This window comes from Staurois parvus, unplaced genomic scaffold (genome assembly GCF_062004578.1).
Source record: "Staurois parvus isolate SC_StPar_1 unplaced genomic scaffold, SC_StPar_1.0 ptg000634l, whole genome shotgun sequence".
Taxonomy (NCBI): Eukaryota; Metazoa; Chordata; class Amphibia; order Anura; family Ranidae; genus Staurois; species Staurois parvus.
The window spans coordinates 417,508-435,593 of NW_028318430.1; the positions used below are offsets into that span (position 1 = coordinate 417,508).

The 18,086-nt window shown below is 41.0% G+C and overlaps 1 protein-coding gene across 1 annotated transcript in view; it reads left to right on the forward strand.

Moving 5' to 3' along the window:
- TSGA10 (testis specific 10) overlaps positions 1 to 18,086 on the forward strand; it is a 98,045-nt gene that overhangs the window by 69,228 nt on the left and 10,731 nt on the right. The window contains exons 17-19 of the mRNA XM_089693443.1: positions 668 to 870; positions 6,258 to 6,368; positions 15,671 to 15,796. Coding sequence (XP_089549569.1) covers positions 668 to 870; positions 6,258 to 6,368; positions 15,671 to 15,796 — 440 coding nt within the window. The remainder of the gene's footprint in view (positions 1 to 667; positions 871 to 6,257; positions 6,369 to 15,670; positions 15,797 to 18,086) is intronic.

Genomic DNA, 18,086 nt, shown 5'->3' on the forward strand with positions numbered 1-18,086 from the left:
AACAGTAGATGCATGGTTTGTTATGTCTCTCGGCCAGGTTGTTCTGAGATATTTCAACAAGTTGAAAAGTCAATGAAAATAATCTTCATCACAAGTGCAAATTATTGTCAAATTATTGTTTGGATGTTAGATCTGGGATGGGATCAGGTTGTTTCTTACTAGTCTAATGTGAAACATAAAATACATACATGTTTGGGGCAGTACTGTATTGATCTGCATGCTTTGCTAGATCAAGTCATAACAGGACTAACAATAAATTAGCTAAAAATTGGATTCTGTGTTCATATAGCAAACCAAACTAGATGATAGTTTCAATGGAATATCTTACATTGTTTATGTTGGGGGGAAAGATATCAAATCTAAAGCAGCTGTGCATGGCAGTCCATCAGCTTCTGTCTTCAGCTTGTTCAATTAAGCTTTAAAACGACAGAAGCTGTTGCCATGCATAGCTGTTCCAGTTTTTATACAATCCCCTTAAAATATTTTGTAGCATTTTTAGCCAGTTAACTCTAGTGCAGTGTATTTAGTTGCATATTCCATTTGGCTGAGGGCTATTTTACATAGTCAAGCAGGATAACCCAAAGTGCTGTGCTGAAAATCTAATATTTCAATTGGTGAAAGGAAAATATTTACAAGGATATTATCTTTTCTTTCCACTTTCTTTTAGTTACAGTGTGAATTGGAATCTACTTGCTCTGAAATAGAACACCTAAGAAAGCAACATGCCAGTGAAAGAATATCTGTTAAGAACTTGGAGGATCTTCTGGTCTCCAGCCAAGATAAGGAATTTCAGTCCCAAGTACGGGTCCAGGACCTGGAGTCAGAGCTGGAGCTGCTTGGAGATAAGTTGATGCTGGTAGAAAGTAAACTGTAAGTTAACAGGCAGCCCATTTGCACAATGAGACTGATTCATTTACCCCTTTATGCCTAAGGGCAAAACAAATCTTAAAGCCTAAGTAAAATTTTACAACTTTGACATCTGTTAGGAAAACCGTACATATCATCACAGCTGCTTTGTACATGAAGGGTGAATTATTATACCTTGTTTTTTTTTCAGGACAAATTGGGCTTTCATTTGGTGGTAAATGGTAATGGATATCTCCTGTTTTTTTTTATTATCAAAGGAAAACTGGCCCACAGTAGCTAAATGGTTAGCACTTCTGCCTGGCAGTGCTAGGGGTCGTTGGTTGGAATCCCAACCATGGCACTACCTGCCTGGAGTTTGCATGTTCTCCCTGTGCCCGCGTGGGTTTCCTCCGGGTACTCCGGTTTCCTCCCACACTCCAAAGACATGCTGGTAGGTTAATTGTCTCCTGTCTAAATTGGCCCTACTATGTATGAATGTGAGTTAGGGACCTTAGATTGTACAGCCCTTGAGGGTTAGGGACTGAAGTGAATGTACAATATATATATATATATATGTAAAGCGCTGCGTAAAATGATGGTTCTATATAAGTACCTGAAATAAATAGTAAAACAATCATTTTTTTTAAATTTAGCTGTGTGTTTGTTGTTACTACAATAATCTACCACCAAAGAACAACCCAAAATACATTTTCCAGCTCTTGACGATACCATATATGTGTATGTTATTTGTTGTTTGTACCTGTACTACAGCCCAGAAACAATAGTGAGCATTTTGGGGTTTTTTTTTACCTAAAACACACAGACACTGATAAAAAAAAAATGTCCTGAACTTTGACCCTGACCTTTGACCCTGACCTTGACCCAAACACTAACCCTGGCACTGAACTAGATCAAACCTTGATCTAGGTATTTTTTACTTTATTTTTTCTTTTATTTTTAAATATTTATTTATTGATCTTTTTTCTTTTTTTTTTATAAGCAGTTGTTTTTTTTCTCTCTGCAAGAAGAGAGAGATATAATGTATCTCTCTCCTCCATTCAGAGAGAAAATTTTTGCAATTACAAATGTTTAGGCATTCTCATGTTTATTTCTTTTGTTTGCATTGGTATGACACAAACATTGAAGAAACAAAAAGCCAAATCTGACACATGGCCAATATTTTTGGCCATGACTGTATGTAAGGGTTTACCACTTTAAGGTCTAGCTTTGCACGTTGGAAGGCATATTTCACATGGTGCAAGAATACACATTTCCACCACAGGAAGCACTCTATGGGATGAATACTGTAGTTTCTCCAGTTGAGTCTGGATCAGTGTTTAGCCTTGAGTACCAGCAAGTGGTGGATTTCTGCCTAGCGATCCTTTTCCAAAGACCACTTGCTTTTCACTCCTTATTGAAAGCTTTCATTCAGGTTGTTATTGAAAAGATGAGTGAGTGTTTCAGGTTGTTATTCACCTTTTTCCCTGTCTCTACCCAATGTTGCTGTGGGATCCTAACCTGATTCTGTCAAATCTCCAGAAGCCACTCTTTGAGCCTGTGAGCGAAATTCTCCTGTCAAATCTCTCTTGCAAGGTTGCCTTTCTTGTAGTTATTAGCTTGGCATGCCACATCACAGAGTTGGCAGCCTTAACCTGTATGGGACCTTTTTTTTTTTTTTGTACTGCATAGGAACAAGACTGTGTTGAGGCCAAAATCCTCCTTTCTTCCCAAGGAGATTTCTTCCTATAGCCTTAACAAGGACATTGTTCTCTTTATGTCCTGCTGTCTGCCATCCCAAGGAGGCCTCCCTCCACTGTCTGGATGTGGTGTGTACCTCTCAGCTGCAGCTTCATTTAGACAAGCCAACTCTCTTTTCGTCATTTCTGAGGGAACCTGCATCTTGTTCCACTATTTCCAGGGGGATTGGACAACTCCGTTTTGCCTAAAGCAGGGGTAGGCAACCTGAGAGCCGCAGGACTACAAGTTCCATCATGCCTCTGCAAGTCATAGCTGTAACTGTCAGTTTTGTCATCTTTGCAGTGCCCAGGGGCAGACTGACAACTCATGGGGCCCCTGGGCAATAGGGGATCATGGGGCCCCCTGGGCAATAGGGGATCATGGGGCCCCTGTGTCCTTGCCCCAACTCAAAATAGCCTATGAAAAAGGTACCAGGGGCATCTCAAGGGGCCCCCTACTGACCCCGGGCCCTTGGGCAGTGCCTGAGTTTCCAAATGGTCAGTCCGCCCCTGGCAGTGCCTCATGGGAAATGTAGTTCCACAACAGCTAGAGAGCCGCAGCTTGCCTACCCCTGGCCTAAAGACTTGATATACTACTCCACCCTTATACACTCCAAAACCAAAAGACTAACCCTAACACAAAACATTTGGCAATCTGATGTGATCTTCAAGAGGATGCATGGCAAGATATTATTGGGACACAAACAGTAGTAGTCGATAGCATATATGTTTATACACATTACAACTACTGATACAAAATATATACAATTTCCATTATATTTTGGACATACATGACTGTATACTTGCCTTTTGTCTTTATACAAATAAAGATTAAAAAATAAAAAAAATTAAAGCTTTTACTGCTCACCTTCACCATCACCAGAGTGAGCTTTCAAACTCTGAGTTTAAAGCAACTGCATCAGGGGAGAGAGAGTGCATGTGTGGGGGCTTGAATCAGAGAAAGAGCTCACTCCTGTGATGGTGAAGGGGAACAGTAATAACTGGGCCTCTCTTAGCAATGTCCTAGCAACATCTTAAAAGTTTTCCAGTCAGGCTTCATGAGGTATGTAAATATCTTACTCCTATAGCAAGGGCATTATTTAATTTTGGTCAAAGCTGTACAGCTTGTTTTCATCTACAGATGTTCCTTATCTGCATAGGCAGTTTTTTGGTAAAGATGAACTAACCCTTTACTGGCTAGACTTGTGTGCAAAACACTGTATTCAGAAATGTGATAATTAAGGAGTTTCATGCAAATTAATCTTTCCACTGCTTACACAGTGGTTTACAAGGAGTTGATTTATCAATCAGGTTCTAAGATCACATGGCTAGTTTCAGGAAACTCTATGGTAAGAGTACTTATCCTTGCCAGAAATTATTCAGGTTGAAATTACTTGGTGTGTCACGGAAAATAATGATCTTTTGTTACAATGCAACCGTTAAGATTCAACCTTTAGGCTGGCTATAAATACTTGGAAGGCAGGCCATTTTAACATGCTAAGCAGCATGCTAGAATGGCCTGCCTCCTCTCCCCTACGTCCCCTAAAAATTAAATACATTTTTTAGACAGCTTTATTTGCACTTCTGAAATTCTTATGTAGGCGAGAATTGTCCCCCGCCCCTCGCACATGCAGATGTGCCATAGTACTTGAGTACTGAGAAAGCCCTACGGCACATCTTCGCATGCTTCGGTTCTAGCGGGTATCTGTGTGTATGCGCAAAGATTGCACCCGGGGGGATGAAAACATCCCTGTCCTTGTGTATGCTCAGTGTATGCTTGTGTGCAGCTGTACCTATTGGTAGCCAGGACCCAAAAGCCAATCAGAGCCCATAATGCTGACGCCCTAGGGATAGGGGGTTTTCCGGGTGGCAGACTTCGCCCATGGAGTCTGCCTCTTTTTGCCACTTTACGTACAGGGATAGGGTGCTCAGGTTAGTTTAAAGGATGTTATCATAGCTTTCAGCAACTTTAAGGTAAGTTGTTTAAAGCAGAGACAGTTAAAGTAGAACTAAGGTGCAAAATGTTTTTTTTGTAAGGGAGGGTTAAAACCCTTTCAGTTTTTTGCCACCTGTGTCCCATTTGTAAGATTTCCCTTCACTTACTGCTCATAGCCAGAACAAAAAGTGAGAGGAAATCTCTCCAAAGTGAGGGAATACTGTACTTCGTTGTCACCAGAGCTAGTGTCCTTGTTACAAGATTGCCCCTCTATTACTGCTCTCTGACAGCTCTAAATTTTGAGATTTTCTTTAACCACTTGCTGTGCTGTGATAGCCTCTGATTAGCTATCACAGTGATTGGTCACTGTGAAGCCCGCCCTCATGTTTTCTCTCTCTCTAAAGGGAGGAGAGATATACAACTGTGTAAAAAATAAATAAATAATGATAATTATAAAAAAAATGTAAAAATACCTTGATCAAGCTTTAATCTTGGTCAATGCCAGGGTTAGTGTTAGGGTTAGTGTTAGGGTCCAGTAAGGGTCAAAGGTCAGGGTCAGTATTTTTGGGAGCAGGATTTTTAACCATTTCAATACCGGGCAATTTTACACCTTCCTGCCCAGGCCATTTTTCACGTTTCAGTGCTCTTTTATTTTTTTTAAGATTTTTTTTTCATATTTTACTATGACCAAAGTAGTACAATGTTACCATAGTAACATTGTACTACTTTGGGGAAGTGATCAGTATTTTTTTTTTTTTTTCACACAATTTGCTTATAGTAAAGAATTACTTTGCTATAAGCAAGCATTTACCTGAATAAAATCGATTCATTCAGGTTTTTTTTTGTGCTTAGCTGTGATTTGGCCACAGCTAATCACATGACATGTGCATGTGATCTGCTGTGACCATTCACAGCTAGGCACTAGTATACAATGGATGGCATGAATGAAGCCATCCATTGTATACAACTGTCATGTGACCTGCTGTGATTGGTCACAGCAGGTCACATGGCACTGGCAACGGGGGCCGGTACTCAGATCTGTCATCGGCCGTGTCCAAGGTACACGGCCAGTGACAGATCGCGCCGCTGCGCGGCTCTGCAACCGCGCGAACTGCGCATGTGCGGGAGGACGCCAAATGGCGTGCACCTGGAAAGCTGGAGCATTTTTGCGGCTGCCAAACGGTTATAGGCCGGGCGGCTAATGGTTAAAAGATCATTTTTTTAAAATTAGTACCAGTGTCAGTTAGTGTCATTGTGTTTTAGGCAGGATAAAAAAACAAAAAAGCACACTATTGTTTCTGGGCTTTACTATGGATACATACAACAACTAACATACACATATGTGGTATTGCTGCAATCGTCAGGAACGGGAGAATTTATTTTGGGTTGATGTTTGGTGGTAAGTTAGGGTAGCAGCAAGAAATATACAGATACATTTAAAATAAAAATTATTTTTTTTTATTATATTGGGCCAGTTTTCCTTTGATAATAAAAAAGAAAAACGAAAAAAGATAAACATTACCATTTATCACCAAATGAAAGCCCAAATTGTCCTGAATAAAAACATGCACAAAGTAGTTTTGATGATATGTATGGTCCAAACATGTCCAAGTTGCAAAATTGTGCTTAGGCTTTAACATTTGTTTTACCCTTAGGCAGGAAGGGGTTAAGAAATGGTCTTAAGTAAGGTGTACTTAATTTCCTTATAGTAAAATTGATGATGTCAAATTTCATTTCAGAGGAACCCATAGCCGGGAAGTAGGACAACTGAAGAACAAAATAGCTCAACAAGAAGCTGAGCTGGAAATAACCAGAAATCAGCTGTCTACAGAACGCTTTGAAAGGCAAGTGTATGTGTACATGCAGTTTATCACTTATTCTAACCAATTCCACAACTTTAACTTGACATGGCAGTTCTGTTACAAATATACTGTATAATAACTGTAAGAGACAAAAATGAAGCATGTGAATGCCTGACGTTTGAACAATTTGATGTCTTTCTGCTGATCTGGAAATCTGATTCTTTGGACCCCTTTCCTGTTTATGGACAAATGTAAGAGGGGAAAGTTTTTGTTTTTTTTTACTTTTAGGTTTTAAAGCTGAACTAAACCCATCAATGTAACTGTTTTCCAAAAAATAATCACATTGCCATAAATGACAGCTATCACAGTTGCTTGCTCTTAACTGTGAATCCATCAATAGGTAAATGGCTGGTGTCATAACTGATCAAATGTGCAGCATCATGGCAACTGCAGATCAAACAGAGGCTAAGATGGCAGCTTCCTTGGCTTTAATGGATAGGAGAGTTTAGTTTCACTTCAAATATTTTTTTTTACTTTTAAAACACATTTATAGAGTTCCCTGGGATTCGCCTTACTTATCAGACTGAGGCTGCAGCAGTTGAAAACTGTAGCCTGTATACTGAGCTTTTTCTTCCTAAAGCCAATCTCTGGGTATCGTCTTTTTCAAACATTTTTACTCCATTTTATCCTTTTACCTAAAAATTGTCTTTATAGTCAAGTATTTCTACTTTAAACATGCAAAGCTGACTTATACCCCAGCTGGATAGCACAGCTTCCACTGTGTGTTTGTAGGCAAATGGCTAGTGTTCCCATGTTTTTTCTCCTTCCACTAGCTCTACTTTTCCATTCACAAAGCACAGTGTGTGTTGACACAAATTTATGAAAATAATGATGCCTGGAGTTAGGCTTCAAATTCAAGAGCTCTAGGGAATGGGCATAAGGGGTATTGAAGAGTCCTGTGCCCATCCTAATTAGACATTGGATGAGTTGGTGTATGAGAAGGTTCAGTCTGTCATCAATGCTCCTAACCTAAGATAACCTAAGGTCCTCTATGGTCCCTTTTGACGTAGACCACATGTGTCTGGACCTGAAGCAATCTGCAGCTGCTATCTCTAAGTTTGCCTACCTGGGTTCTCTAAGAATTTTATGCACATTTTCTAGAAATATGTAGGGGGGGTATATCAGTGTGCGGAGGAATAATTCAGAATTTTCAGTGTTAAAGCAGACCTTTCCCTATTCACTAAAACTTTCACTAAAAATCACTTCAGCATACAGCTCTGCATGCTGCTATAAAATCTCTTTGTATTAATTAGGCAAACATACTTTTCAACTTGCTTGAGTGAGGGACAGGTGATGTAACTAGGGCCTCACAGCTACAGTACATCCTAGGAAGTGCCTGTCATGTTTCCAGGAGGCAGACCCAGAGTTCCAGGAAGTAAAGGGATTACTCTGCCCTTAATGAAAATGGCCACCATGAGAAGAATGTGGGGGGGGGGGGGGAGAGATAAGATATGCCAAGAATGAAAGACCGGCAAGTATCTGTAATGATCTGTATATACATTGGCATCACTAAGTATTTCAAAAGGTGCCTTTATTGTAATTTTTTTTAATTAAAGTGAAGTTCCTTTTAAACACCTTATGTGTTATACAGTACGTACTGTATGTAAGCTATGTGGATTTGAGCACCAGCATATCTCCTCCATCTCTATTATATAGTGCTGGCCATTGACAAGACTTGGACTGCCCTTTAACTGTGTCTGTTTTCCTAACATTGCTACTTTATGCTGTAAGCAAATTGAAAATTGGAATTTTGCACAGTAGAGTACAAACTGGTCAGAGAGGTGTAAATTTGAAGCAGTTGGCCAGTTTGAACATGTATTGCAGTATATGTGAACTAAAAATCCCTGTTTTTATGCAAATGTTTGTTAGACATGTGTAAGGGTGTATAGTAGTAAGAAGTTGGTTGATTCAGAATTATCAATGTTAACTTGTGGTCACACCCACTTTAGCACCTCATTTTGTATATATATACTGTATATGTAAGCTATTTTGATTTGAGCACAGACATATCTCCTCAATTTCTGTAGGAAAGTGCCCAGATATTTTGTTAAGGACTGTCCTGGCTGCCAGGCTCAGCTACCAGACCATGGGCATCTGGTCCCAGGATAAGTCTAGAGATTCTGATTGTATTCTACTTGATTTATCTGTCTGCTTTGACACGTGTGTTGCCAGAATAATGAATGTTATACCTCTAATATCCTCCAAGTGGAAGACCTGATGGCTTCAATGTTAGTCAGTGAAACATCAGGGGGAGGAAGGCATTTTATGTATTCCCTTTGATGAGAAATGTCTCTTGATGTATTCCTGGACACCTTTATGAAGGACAACACTGAGGGGAAGAGATTCATTTTGCCCCAGCCCCAGCTTGGTAAACCCTGTACCTCTGAGGCTGGGAAGAGTACCTTTTGTTTCTCTTAGACCTCTGAATCCAGGCCAAGCCTGCAAGTTTTGGACTCCCAAATCCTCCACACCTGTGAATGAGTCCTCACAATGAGGGGACTCCCCCACATTTCAGAGTTGGTGGATGTATGTTAGCCTTTGTGTTTGCCTGGACCAAGGACATTTCAGACTCCCTGTTCAGAATATGGTATACGGGCACTATAAGCTAGAGCTTCAACTCTGTGTCTGCCCCAGTTAATTTTGTTTAACCTTCCAACATCATCGCTATGCCTTGCAGACCCCCATCCCCTGGCACAACTCCCCTCCTAAGGGGTCATAGTCATTGTTGCAGAGAAAAACAGTTTCACAATTTCTATTCAAACCTGTTAACTGTTTCCAAGTGAGTATTTGCCCCATACTGGATCTAAAGTTTCTCATCACTTTTCATTAGGTACAAATTTTTGCATGAAATCTACAAGGTCAGTCATTGCTTCCCTGTATCCGGGGCTTTGCTAGCCTCTGTAAACATCAAGGTTGCCTACTTGCATGCTTTATCTTTTCAGCGCATCAGTGGCCCCTGTATTTTTCTGTGGGCACATAACACTACCAGTTCATTGACCTTCCCAAGTCTGCATCCTGGATCTTCAGCAAGATGCTAGCCCCTGTTTTTGCTCTGCTACTCTCTCAAGGTATCCCTATTGTGGGATATCATAATGACCTTCTGAGGGAACAGTCGACACAGGCTCTATCAGCCAGTGTCTAATGGACTGTCCAGACTCTGGAGATTGGGTGGATCCAGAATTTCCAGAAGCTAGCACTGGAACCATTGCATCGTTTGGAGTGTCCGGGCCTGATCTTTGATAAGGCCCAGTTCAATGTTTTCCTTTCTGTGGACAAACTGCAGACTTTACGCTCCCATGTTTGAACTCTACAGTCCAACTCAACATTCTGGAAGCGTGGGACAAAATGTGCACTCTCTGCACATCCCGTTCACCTGACCAGCAAAACTAGACTTACCCTGGCATAATGGGTCATAAATCCTACACTGGAGTCAGTGGTTCTCACTATGGATGCCAGCCTGTGAGACTGTGGAGGAGTCCTAGATTACCCTCTCGGTACAAGGGACTTGTGTGTCAGAGGAAGTTTGTCTCCTGATCAATATTCTATAGCTCAGGTTGTCCAGTCAGTGCTGGATCTATTTTATTCGAGGTTATCTGAACAGGATTCAGTTGGACAACACCATGGCAGTGTCTTATATCAACAATCAGTTAGGAATCATGAGTCACGTGGCTCAAAGAGAAGCAGATCTAATTCTTCTTTGGGCAGAACTTTATGTTCCAGTCCTATACGCCATGCATATCCCAGGAATGGAAAAATGGGCAATTGGGCTTCCTCAGTTGCCAATGTCTGGACTTCAGAGAATGATCTCTTCGACCCAAGGTGTTTCAAGACCTCTGCAGGCTGGGGCTGCCAGACCTTGACCTCCTGACTTTGCCAACAAACTAAGAAGATGTATCTCCAGGTCCAGGGATCCTCTAACCTTCACAATTGATGTTCTGGTGACTGTTGGATAACTTCAACCTGATCTGTGCATTTCCTCCTCTGAAACTCCTTTCTTGACTGTTTTGCAACATTGAGATGAAGTGTATCGCAGTGATTATCAAACTGGCCCAGGCAGGCATGGCACTTGGACCTTGTCAGGCTTGTGGCAGACTCTCTGTGTGCCCTCCCAGATCATCTGAATCTTCTGTTCTGAGAGCCAGTTTACCACCCAGCTTCCCAGTTGCTGGTTTAGTGGCCTGGTTGTTAAAGCCTAGGTCCTGAGGGAGAGGGGCCTGTTAGATTTCCTTATCTCTACACTCTCAAAAACTAAGAAATTAGCTTTTCACAAAGTCTACTATTGCACCTGAAAGGATATTTCTTATGGTTTGACACAAGAAAAATCCACCCTTGAATTTCTCCATGGAATTAATTTTGTCTTTTCTCCAGTCTGGTCTGGATCAACGCTTGGTCTTGCATATACAGTGCCAAGAAAAAGTATTCATGCCCTTTGAAATTTTCCAAATTTTGTCATGTTACAACCAAAAACGTAAATGTATTTTATTGGGATTTTATGTGATAGACCAACACAAAGTAGCACATAATTGTGAAGTGGAAGGAAAATGATAAATGGTTTTCAAATTTTGAAGTCAATATTTGAAAAGTGTGGCATGCATTTGTATTCAGCCCCCTTTACTCTGATACCCCTAACTAAAATCTAGTGGAACTTATTGTTACTCTGATACCCCTAACTAAAATCTAGTGGAACCAATTGCCTTCAGAAGTCACCTAATTAGTAAATAAAGTCCACCTGTGTGTATAATTTAATCTCAATATAAATACAACTGTTCTGTGAAGCCCTCAGAGATTTGTTAGAGAACATTAGTGTACAAACAGCATTATGAAGGCCAAGCAACAGAGCAGACAGGTCAGGGATAAAGTTGTGGAGAAGTTTAAAGCAAGGTTAGTTTATAAAAAAAATCCCAAGTCTTGAACATCTCACGGAGCACGGTTCAATTCATCGTCTGAAAATGGAAAGAGTATGGCACAACTGCAAACATACCAAGACATGGCTGTCCACCTAAACTGACAGGCCGGGCAAGGAGAGCATTAATCAGAGAAGCAGCCAAGAGGCCCATGGTTACTCTGGAGGAGCTGCAGAGATTCACAGCTCAGGCAGGAGAATCTGTCCACAGGACAACTATTAGTCGTGCACTCCACAAATCTGGCCTTTATGGAACAGTGGCAAGAAGAAAGTCATTGTTGAAAGAGCCATAAGAAGTCCTGTGTGCAGTTTGCAAGAAGCCATGTGGGGGACACAGCAATCATCTGGAAGATGGTGCTCTGGTCAGATGAGACCAAATATGAACTTTTTGACCTAAAAGCAAAATGCTATGTGTGGAGGAAAACTAACACACCATCTCCCCCTCCCCTTAAACATGGTGGCGGCAGCATCATGTTGTGGAGATGCTTTTCTTCAGCAGAGACAGGGAAGCTGGTCAGAGTGGGAAGATGCATGGAGCCAAACACGAGGCTATCTTAGAAGAACAACTGTTAGAGTCTGCAAAAGACTTGATACTGGGGTGGAGGTTCACCTTCCAGCAGGACAACGACCCTAAACATACAGCCAGAGCTACAATGGAATGGTTTAGAATTAGATCAAAGCAAATTCATGTGTTAGAATGGCCCAGTCAAAGTCCAGACCTAAATCTACACTTCTTACATGGGTCAGCTGATGGTTTCCAATACCATTTCTATGCTGATAACACACAAATCTATCTCTCCAGTCCTCTGCTCACCCCATCAGTTTCTTCACGTATCACTGCTTTACTAACAGACATTTCAGACTGGATGTCACACCACTTCCTAAAACTCAATCTATCCAAAACTGAGCTCATAATATTTCCTCCCCTATGTGCCTCTTCCCTTGATTTCTCGGTCAAGATCAATAGAACAATTATCAACCCATCCCAGGCTGCTAGGGGTAACCATGGATTCTGAACTACCCTTTCATGCCCATATCCAATTCCTGTCCAAATCATGCCTCCTCAACCTTCGCAACATCGCCAGAATACTCCCCTTTTTAACCAATGATACCGCAAAGCTTATAATTTACTCCCTGGTTATCTCTCGCCTTAACTACTGCAACTCCCTCCTCATTAGCTTACCATTACATAAGCTATCCCTCTTCAGTCCATCATGAATGCTGCTCCCAGGCTCATCCACCTTACCAACCAGTGTCTGCTACCCCTCTCTGCCAATCACTCCACTGGCTTCCACTCGCCCAACAAATGAAATTCAAAATACTAACAACAACTTACAAAGCCATCCACAACTCTGCCCCCAGCTACATCACCAACCTGGTCTCAGAATATCAACCAAACCACTCTCTTCTATCCTCCCAAGACCTTCTGCTCTCTAGTTCTCGTGTCACCTCCTCCCATGCTCGCCTCCAGGACTTCTCCCAATCTTCTCCCATCCTATGGAACCTCCCTACCCCAATCTGTTCAACTGTCTCCTAATCTATCCACCTTTAGACAATCCCTGAAAACCCATCTCTTTAAAGAAGCCAATCCTGCTTCTAACTAGTAAACTGCTTTTTATTCCTCCATCAGCTCATCCCCCACAGCTATTACCATTTGTATCACTCAACCCTTCCTCTTAGATTGTAAGCTCTAACGAGCAGGGCTCTCTGTTTCCTCTTGTACCAAATTGTATTGTAACTGTAATGTCTACCTTCATTTTGTAAAGCGCTGCACAAAATAAATCCTGTATAATAATAATAATAATTGAGAATCTGTGGCAAGACTCAAAAAATTGCTCTTTACAGACGCTCCCCATCCAATCTGACAGAGCTTGAGCTATTTTGCAAAGAAGAATGGGCAAAAATGTCACTCTCTAGATGTGCAAAGCTGGTAAAGACATAGACAAAGAGACTTGCAGCTGTAATTGCAGCAAAAGGTGGTTCTACAAAGTATTGACTCGGGGCTGAATACAAATGCACACCACACTTTTCAGATATTTATTTGTAAAAAATGTTGCAAACCATTTTTAATTTTCATCCCATTTCACAATTATGTGCCACTTTGTGTTGGTCTATCACATAAAATCCCAATAAAATACATTTACATTTTTGGTGGTAACATGACAAAATTTCAAGGGGTATGAATACTTTCTCAAGGCACTGTAATTCTCCAATGATTTTGTGGACTATTAACATGGTTCTGTTGGTTCTTCAGAAACTGCCCTTTGAGCCTAAAAAGGATATCTACCGGTGGCCTTTCTCATTGCCATCACTTCGGTAAAGCAAGTCTTTGAGTTGCTGGCCTGAGCTTATAAAGAACCATTTCTAATTTTACACAAAGACAAGATTGATTAGCCCAAGGCCTCTTTTATTCTGAAGGTGGTTTCTTTCTTTTCACCTTAACCGTGACATTGTTCTGCCATCTTTCTGTCCTACTCCAAAACATTCTGAGGAGAATTCTCTCCATTGTTGGGATGTGATATACACTATTCGAGTCTGTCTTAGAGTCTCCCTTTTGGCAGTCTGACTCTGTTTTTCATTCTTGGGGGTGTCTGTAGGGGACAGTCTGCTGCTCCTTACACTATCCCCAAGTGGATTCAACAACTCATCATTCAAGCATCAGGCATATGTTTCACACATTTGCAAGGCTGGCACTCTTCTGTTCACATGTTGATTAAGCCTCAGCTGAGGCTGGCTTTAGTTTTAAAGTCCTCCAGGTGGTTCTATAGGCTCTGCTGAGTCCCTTTATTAACTTGGTTCTTGTGGTCCTGTTAGCCTTTGTATGCTGTGTTGCCAGCACCTCGAGTGGACTGTGTCAGGAGCCGCCACGATCCGCAGCTCGGCACAGGCGCACTGTGCCCGGTCACGCTAGTGTTCGGGCACTAGGTCCTGGCCGGCCGCGGTGAAGACGGAAACTGCGCATGCACACTTGGAGCCGCGGGTGCGCGCCTGGCACCAATGACAGCACAGGGCACAATATTTAAATCGCCCTGCACTGACAGGTATTGCCGTTTGGTCTCCCTGTGTTCCTGATCCTGTTCCTGTGATTCTTGCTGACTTGGATTGTTCTTGACCTTGCTGTTTCTCCTGCTCTGACCCCTGGCTTGCCTGACCTCCCTCCAGAATGCCCCCTTATGGATCTGATCTTCTGTTGCTGACCTGGCGTGCGACCCGACCATTCTCTGCCCGCTGCTTTGTACCGCACTGCTCCCACGGCTACCGACTCGACTTGTCTGAACACGCTCTTGCTCATCCATCCATCCACCTTGCCCTGGCAATTCCGCCTCTTCACATCAGGCTCTCACCCTGCAGGGACCTCTGGCGGATTCCTCTACCACTGGTAGGTGTACTCAGGAGCCGCGACCTGGTCTCGGTTCGCTCCAAGTCCATCCCCACCATCAGGGGCCCTGGTGAACAAGCGGACCGGGACTTAGACTCTGCGCTCTGGGGAAACCTGACCAGTGGACTGCTAGAGGTACCGCCAGGCGGTTCCTTACAGACTGCTTTTGCATATTCCACCCACATGGAAGAAAAATATATTTTAAATATATTATTCCCAAATATATTGCCATATATTTTAAATACTACAATTTTGGCCATATTCAATATATTTCAAAATATATTTCAATAAATATATATATATACTGCATGTTGAAATGCGTTTTTATTACAAAATATATGTAAAAAAATTTAAAAATACATTTCAAATATACTGTATGTCTTTAGAAATACAAATCTACATTTTTGGAATGCATTCACAAATATATGTAAAAATATATGTTAAAATGACTTTTTTATATGTTAAAAAAAATCTGAAGAATATATTTAAAAAATATATATTTTTAAAAATATATATTTTTTTATATATATTCTTCAGATTTTTTTTTTACTCCAAGAAAGGTATTTTATGTTTAGTCTAAAGTCCAATTTTTTTAAATTTTTACTATAAATCTTTTTTGTACTCCAAGAAAGGGATTTTATGTTTAGTCTAAAGTCCAATTTTTTTAAATTTTTACTATAAATCTTAGGGAAGACTGTAAAATTATGGGGCACTGTGTAAAATCAACATAAAACAGAATGCAATGATTTGCAAATCTCATAAGCCCATATTTTATTCAAAACAGAAAATAGAAAACATATCAAATGTTTAAACTGAGAAAATGTACCATTTTAAGAACAAAAATTTGAAATTGGTGACAGCAACACCTTTCAAACAAATTGGGCCTTGTTTACTTTGGTTCAGCACAGCTTCCCAACTTTTTTGAAATTAGGGTTTTATTTTTTCATATATTAGGTAATTGCTATTCTAAATTGTAATTATTGAAAGTTGATGATTATTTTTGTATAGGGAGCTTGCAGTCAAAGAGCTGCGCCGTCAAAATTTCCAAACACCAAACACTGCCAGGATTTCACCTGACAGGGCATTCCGATCTCCAGAGCGCTGCTCCAGGTCTCCAGAAAAATCACTTGACAGGTAAATGTCCTCATTATGCTAAATAAAGAAAGAGAATGGCTAATTTACTTACTTACTTTGCATCTGATCCTTTCTAAGATACTGAATTGAGTTCAGTGGGTTTGTTTATTAATTGTACTAATGTTAACCTGTGTTTTATTTCCTCAAAAGCTGTGGGAAGACTTAACGAAAACCCATATACAGGTGACTATACTGTAGGTGTTAGATGATGGTTTGGATCTAATGTTGATGACACAGTTGGTATTTCTATATTAGAAGATAACTGAGCTAATGTGCTATATCATCACAATGGCATTTTTCTATACTTGGAGTGACTACAGGGTTTCTTTAACCACTTACCCACCGCCATATAGCAGATATATTGCTACACGGCGGCACGGGTGCGCAAAATCACGTATATATATATTTTGCATTGCCGGGTAGGGGGCGGATGTCAATCACTGGGTCCCGGCCGGTGATTACCCACCGGCGCCCAGTGATTACTGACAATCACCAATGGGGAGGAAGACTGTTTTGTTTACAAACTGGCTTCCTCCCTGTCAGCTCGGTCACACTGCTCGGGATGGATGTGCACAGCACAGCTATCCCGAGCAGTGTGCTTACAGTGAAGCACACACCCCCTGACCCCTAGTAAAACACTCCCTACACAGATAACCCTTTGATCACCCCTCACATTAACCCCTTCCTGCCCAGTGTCATTAGTACACTTTCAGTGTTGTTTTTTAACACTGATAACTGTATTGGTGTCACTGGGGATGTCAGTGACACCAAGTTAGTTCCGCCCCAGTGTCAGAATGCCCGCCACAGTCCCCGCCATTACTAGTAGGAAAAAAAAATCCCAGTATCTATACCGCCATTTGTAAACACTGTAACTTTCACATAAACCAATTAATTTACACGTATTGGGATTTTTTTTTAGCAAAGACATGTAGCAGAATACATTTTGGCCTAAATTTATGATGAAATTGGATTTTTTGAATTTTTTTACTGGACATGCTTAATAGCAAAAAGTTCAAAAAAAATTTTTCTCAAAATTGTCAGTCTTTTTTTGCTTATAGCGCAAAAAATTAAAAACGTACAAGCGATTAAATACCACCGAAATAAAGCTCAATTTGTGGGAAAACAAGGTCGTAAATTTCATCTGGGTATGCAATTGTCAGTTAAAGTAATGCAGCGCCATAACGCAAAAAATGGCCTGGTCAGGAAGGGGGGTAAATCCTCTGAAGGGCAAGTGGTTAACCCCAGGCAGCATAAATTTAAATCGGTTATAGTTTTTGGGCTTTTAAAGTCTTCCTACAGTTTTTCAGGTAAATATTAGTGCTATTATTAAACTTGTTTATCCTGCATAAAAACTAAAAACTGGTAACCCCACAGCAAAGCAAAATTCTTCACTATGCCCTAGGCCTCGTTCACACAGCCATATTTAAGCATACATCAGTACGAAGGGCCATATTTGAACACATGGGATGCAAAGGTTTTCCATGCATCTGTGTGCAGACAGTCCCATTCATTGCATGCCTAATTTGACATCTGTTTAGTTGCGTGTGGGTGTGTGTCCCCAAACTCACACTATCTGCTTTTGGGGACATACACCCGCACGCATGTTAAATTGGGAGAAGTGTCCATGCAGAATGGGACTGCCCACACATTAATGCCCAGAACACTCTGCATCCTGTGCGGGCAAACATGGCTATTTGCATGGATGCATGCCTAAATACGCTTGTGGGAACGTGGCCTTACATTCTGGCCTGCCAAATTTGTTTACAGACAAATTTCTTATTGCATATATTTGCAGGTAAATATCAGATAACATGGCAGATAACAGAAGCGCTAATAAATTCCATTTGTTATTCAAGGAGATACCATAGCTATGAGATTTACATGCACAAGTCTTTCTACTTCTGTGTTTTAAAGGATAGCTGTATTCCTAAAAGCACATTAAATGTACAAATGTATAGGGCGCTCTGGTTAAAAGACCCTTCTGTAGTTCAAGAAAACATTGTCCAGAGTAAATGAAGAATCAATCAGACAGTCTATATACTGCATTTCCAACAGCAATCTATAATGCACTTCCAGCAGCACTCCAAAAGAGAGATACAGGCTCTAGTAGGAATATGAAGACAGAGAAGGCGCTTCTAAGTGCAGTATATCGAGAGATTTATTAAGCACAATGGTTTAAAAACACTTACTAGAATGAGATAAAAGTGAGCATGTCAGTTCCAAGGGCGAGACGTCAATACACAATCTCCTGTGAGAGCTGTGATCCTCTGGAGCGTAACTGAGAAGCAGT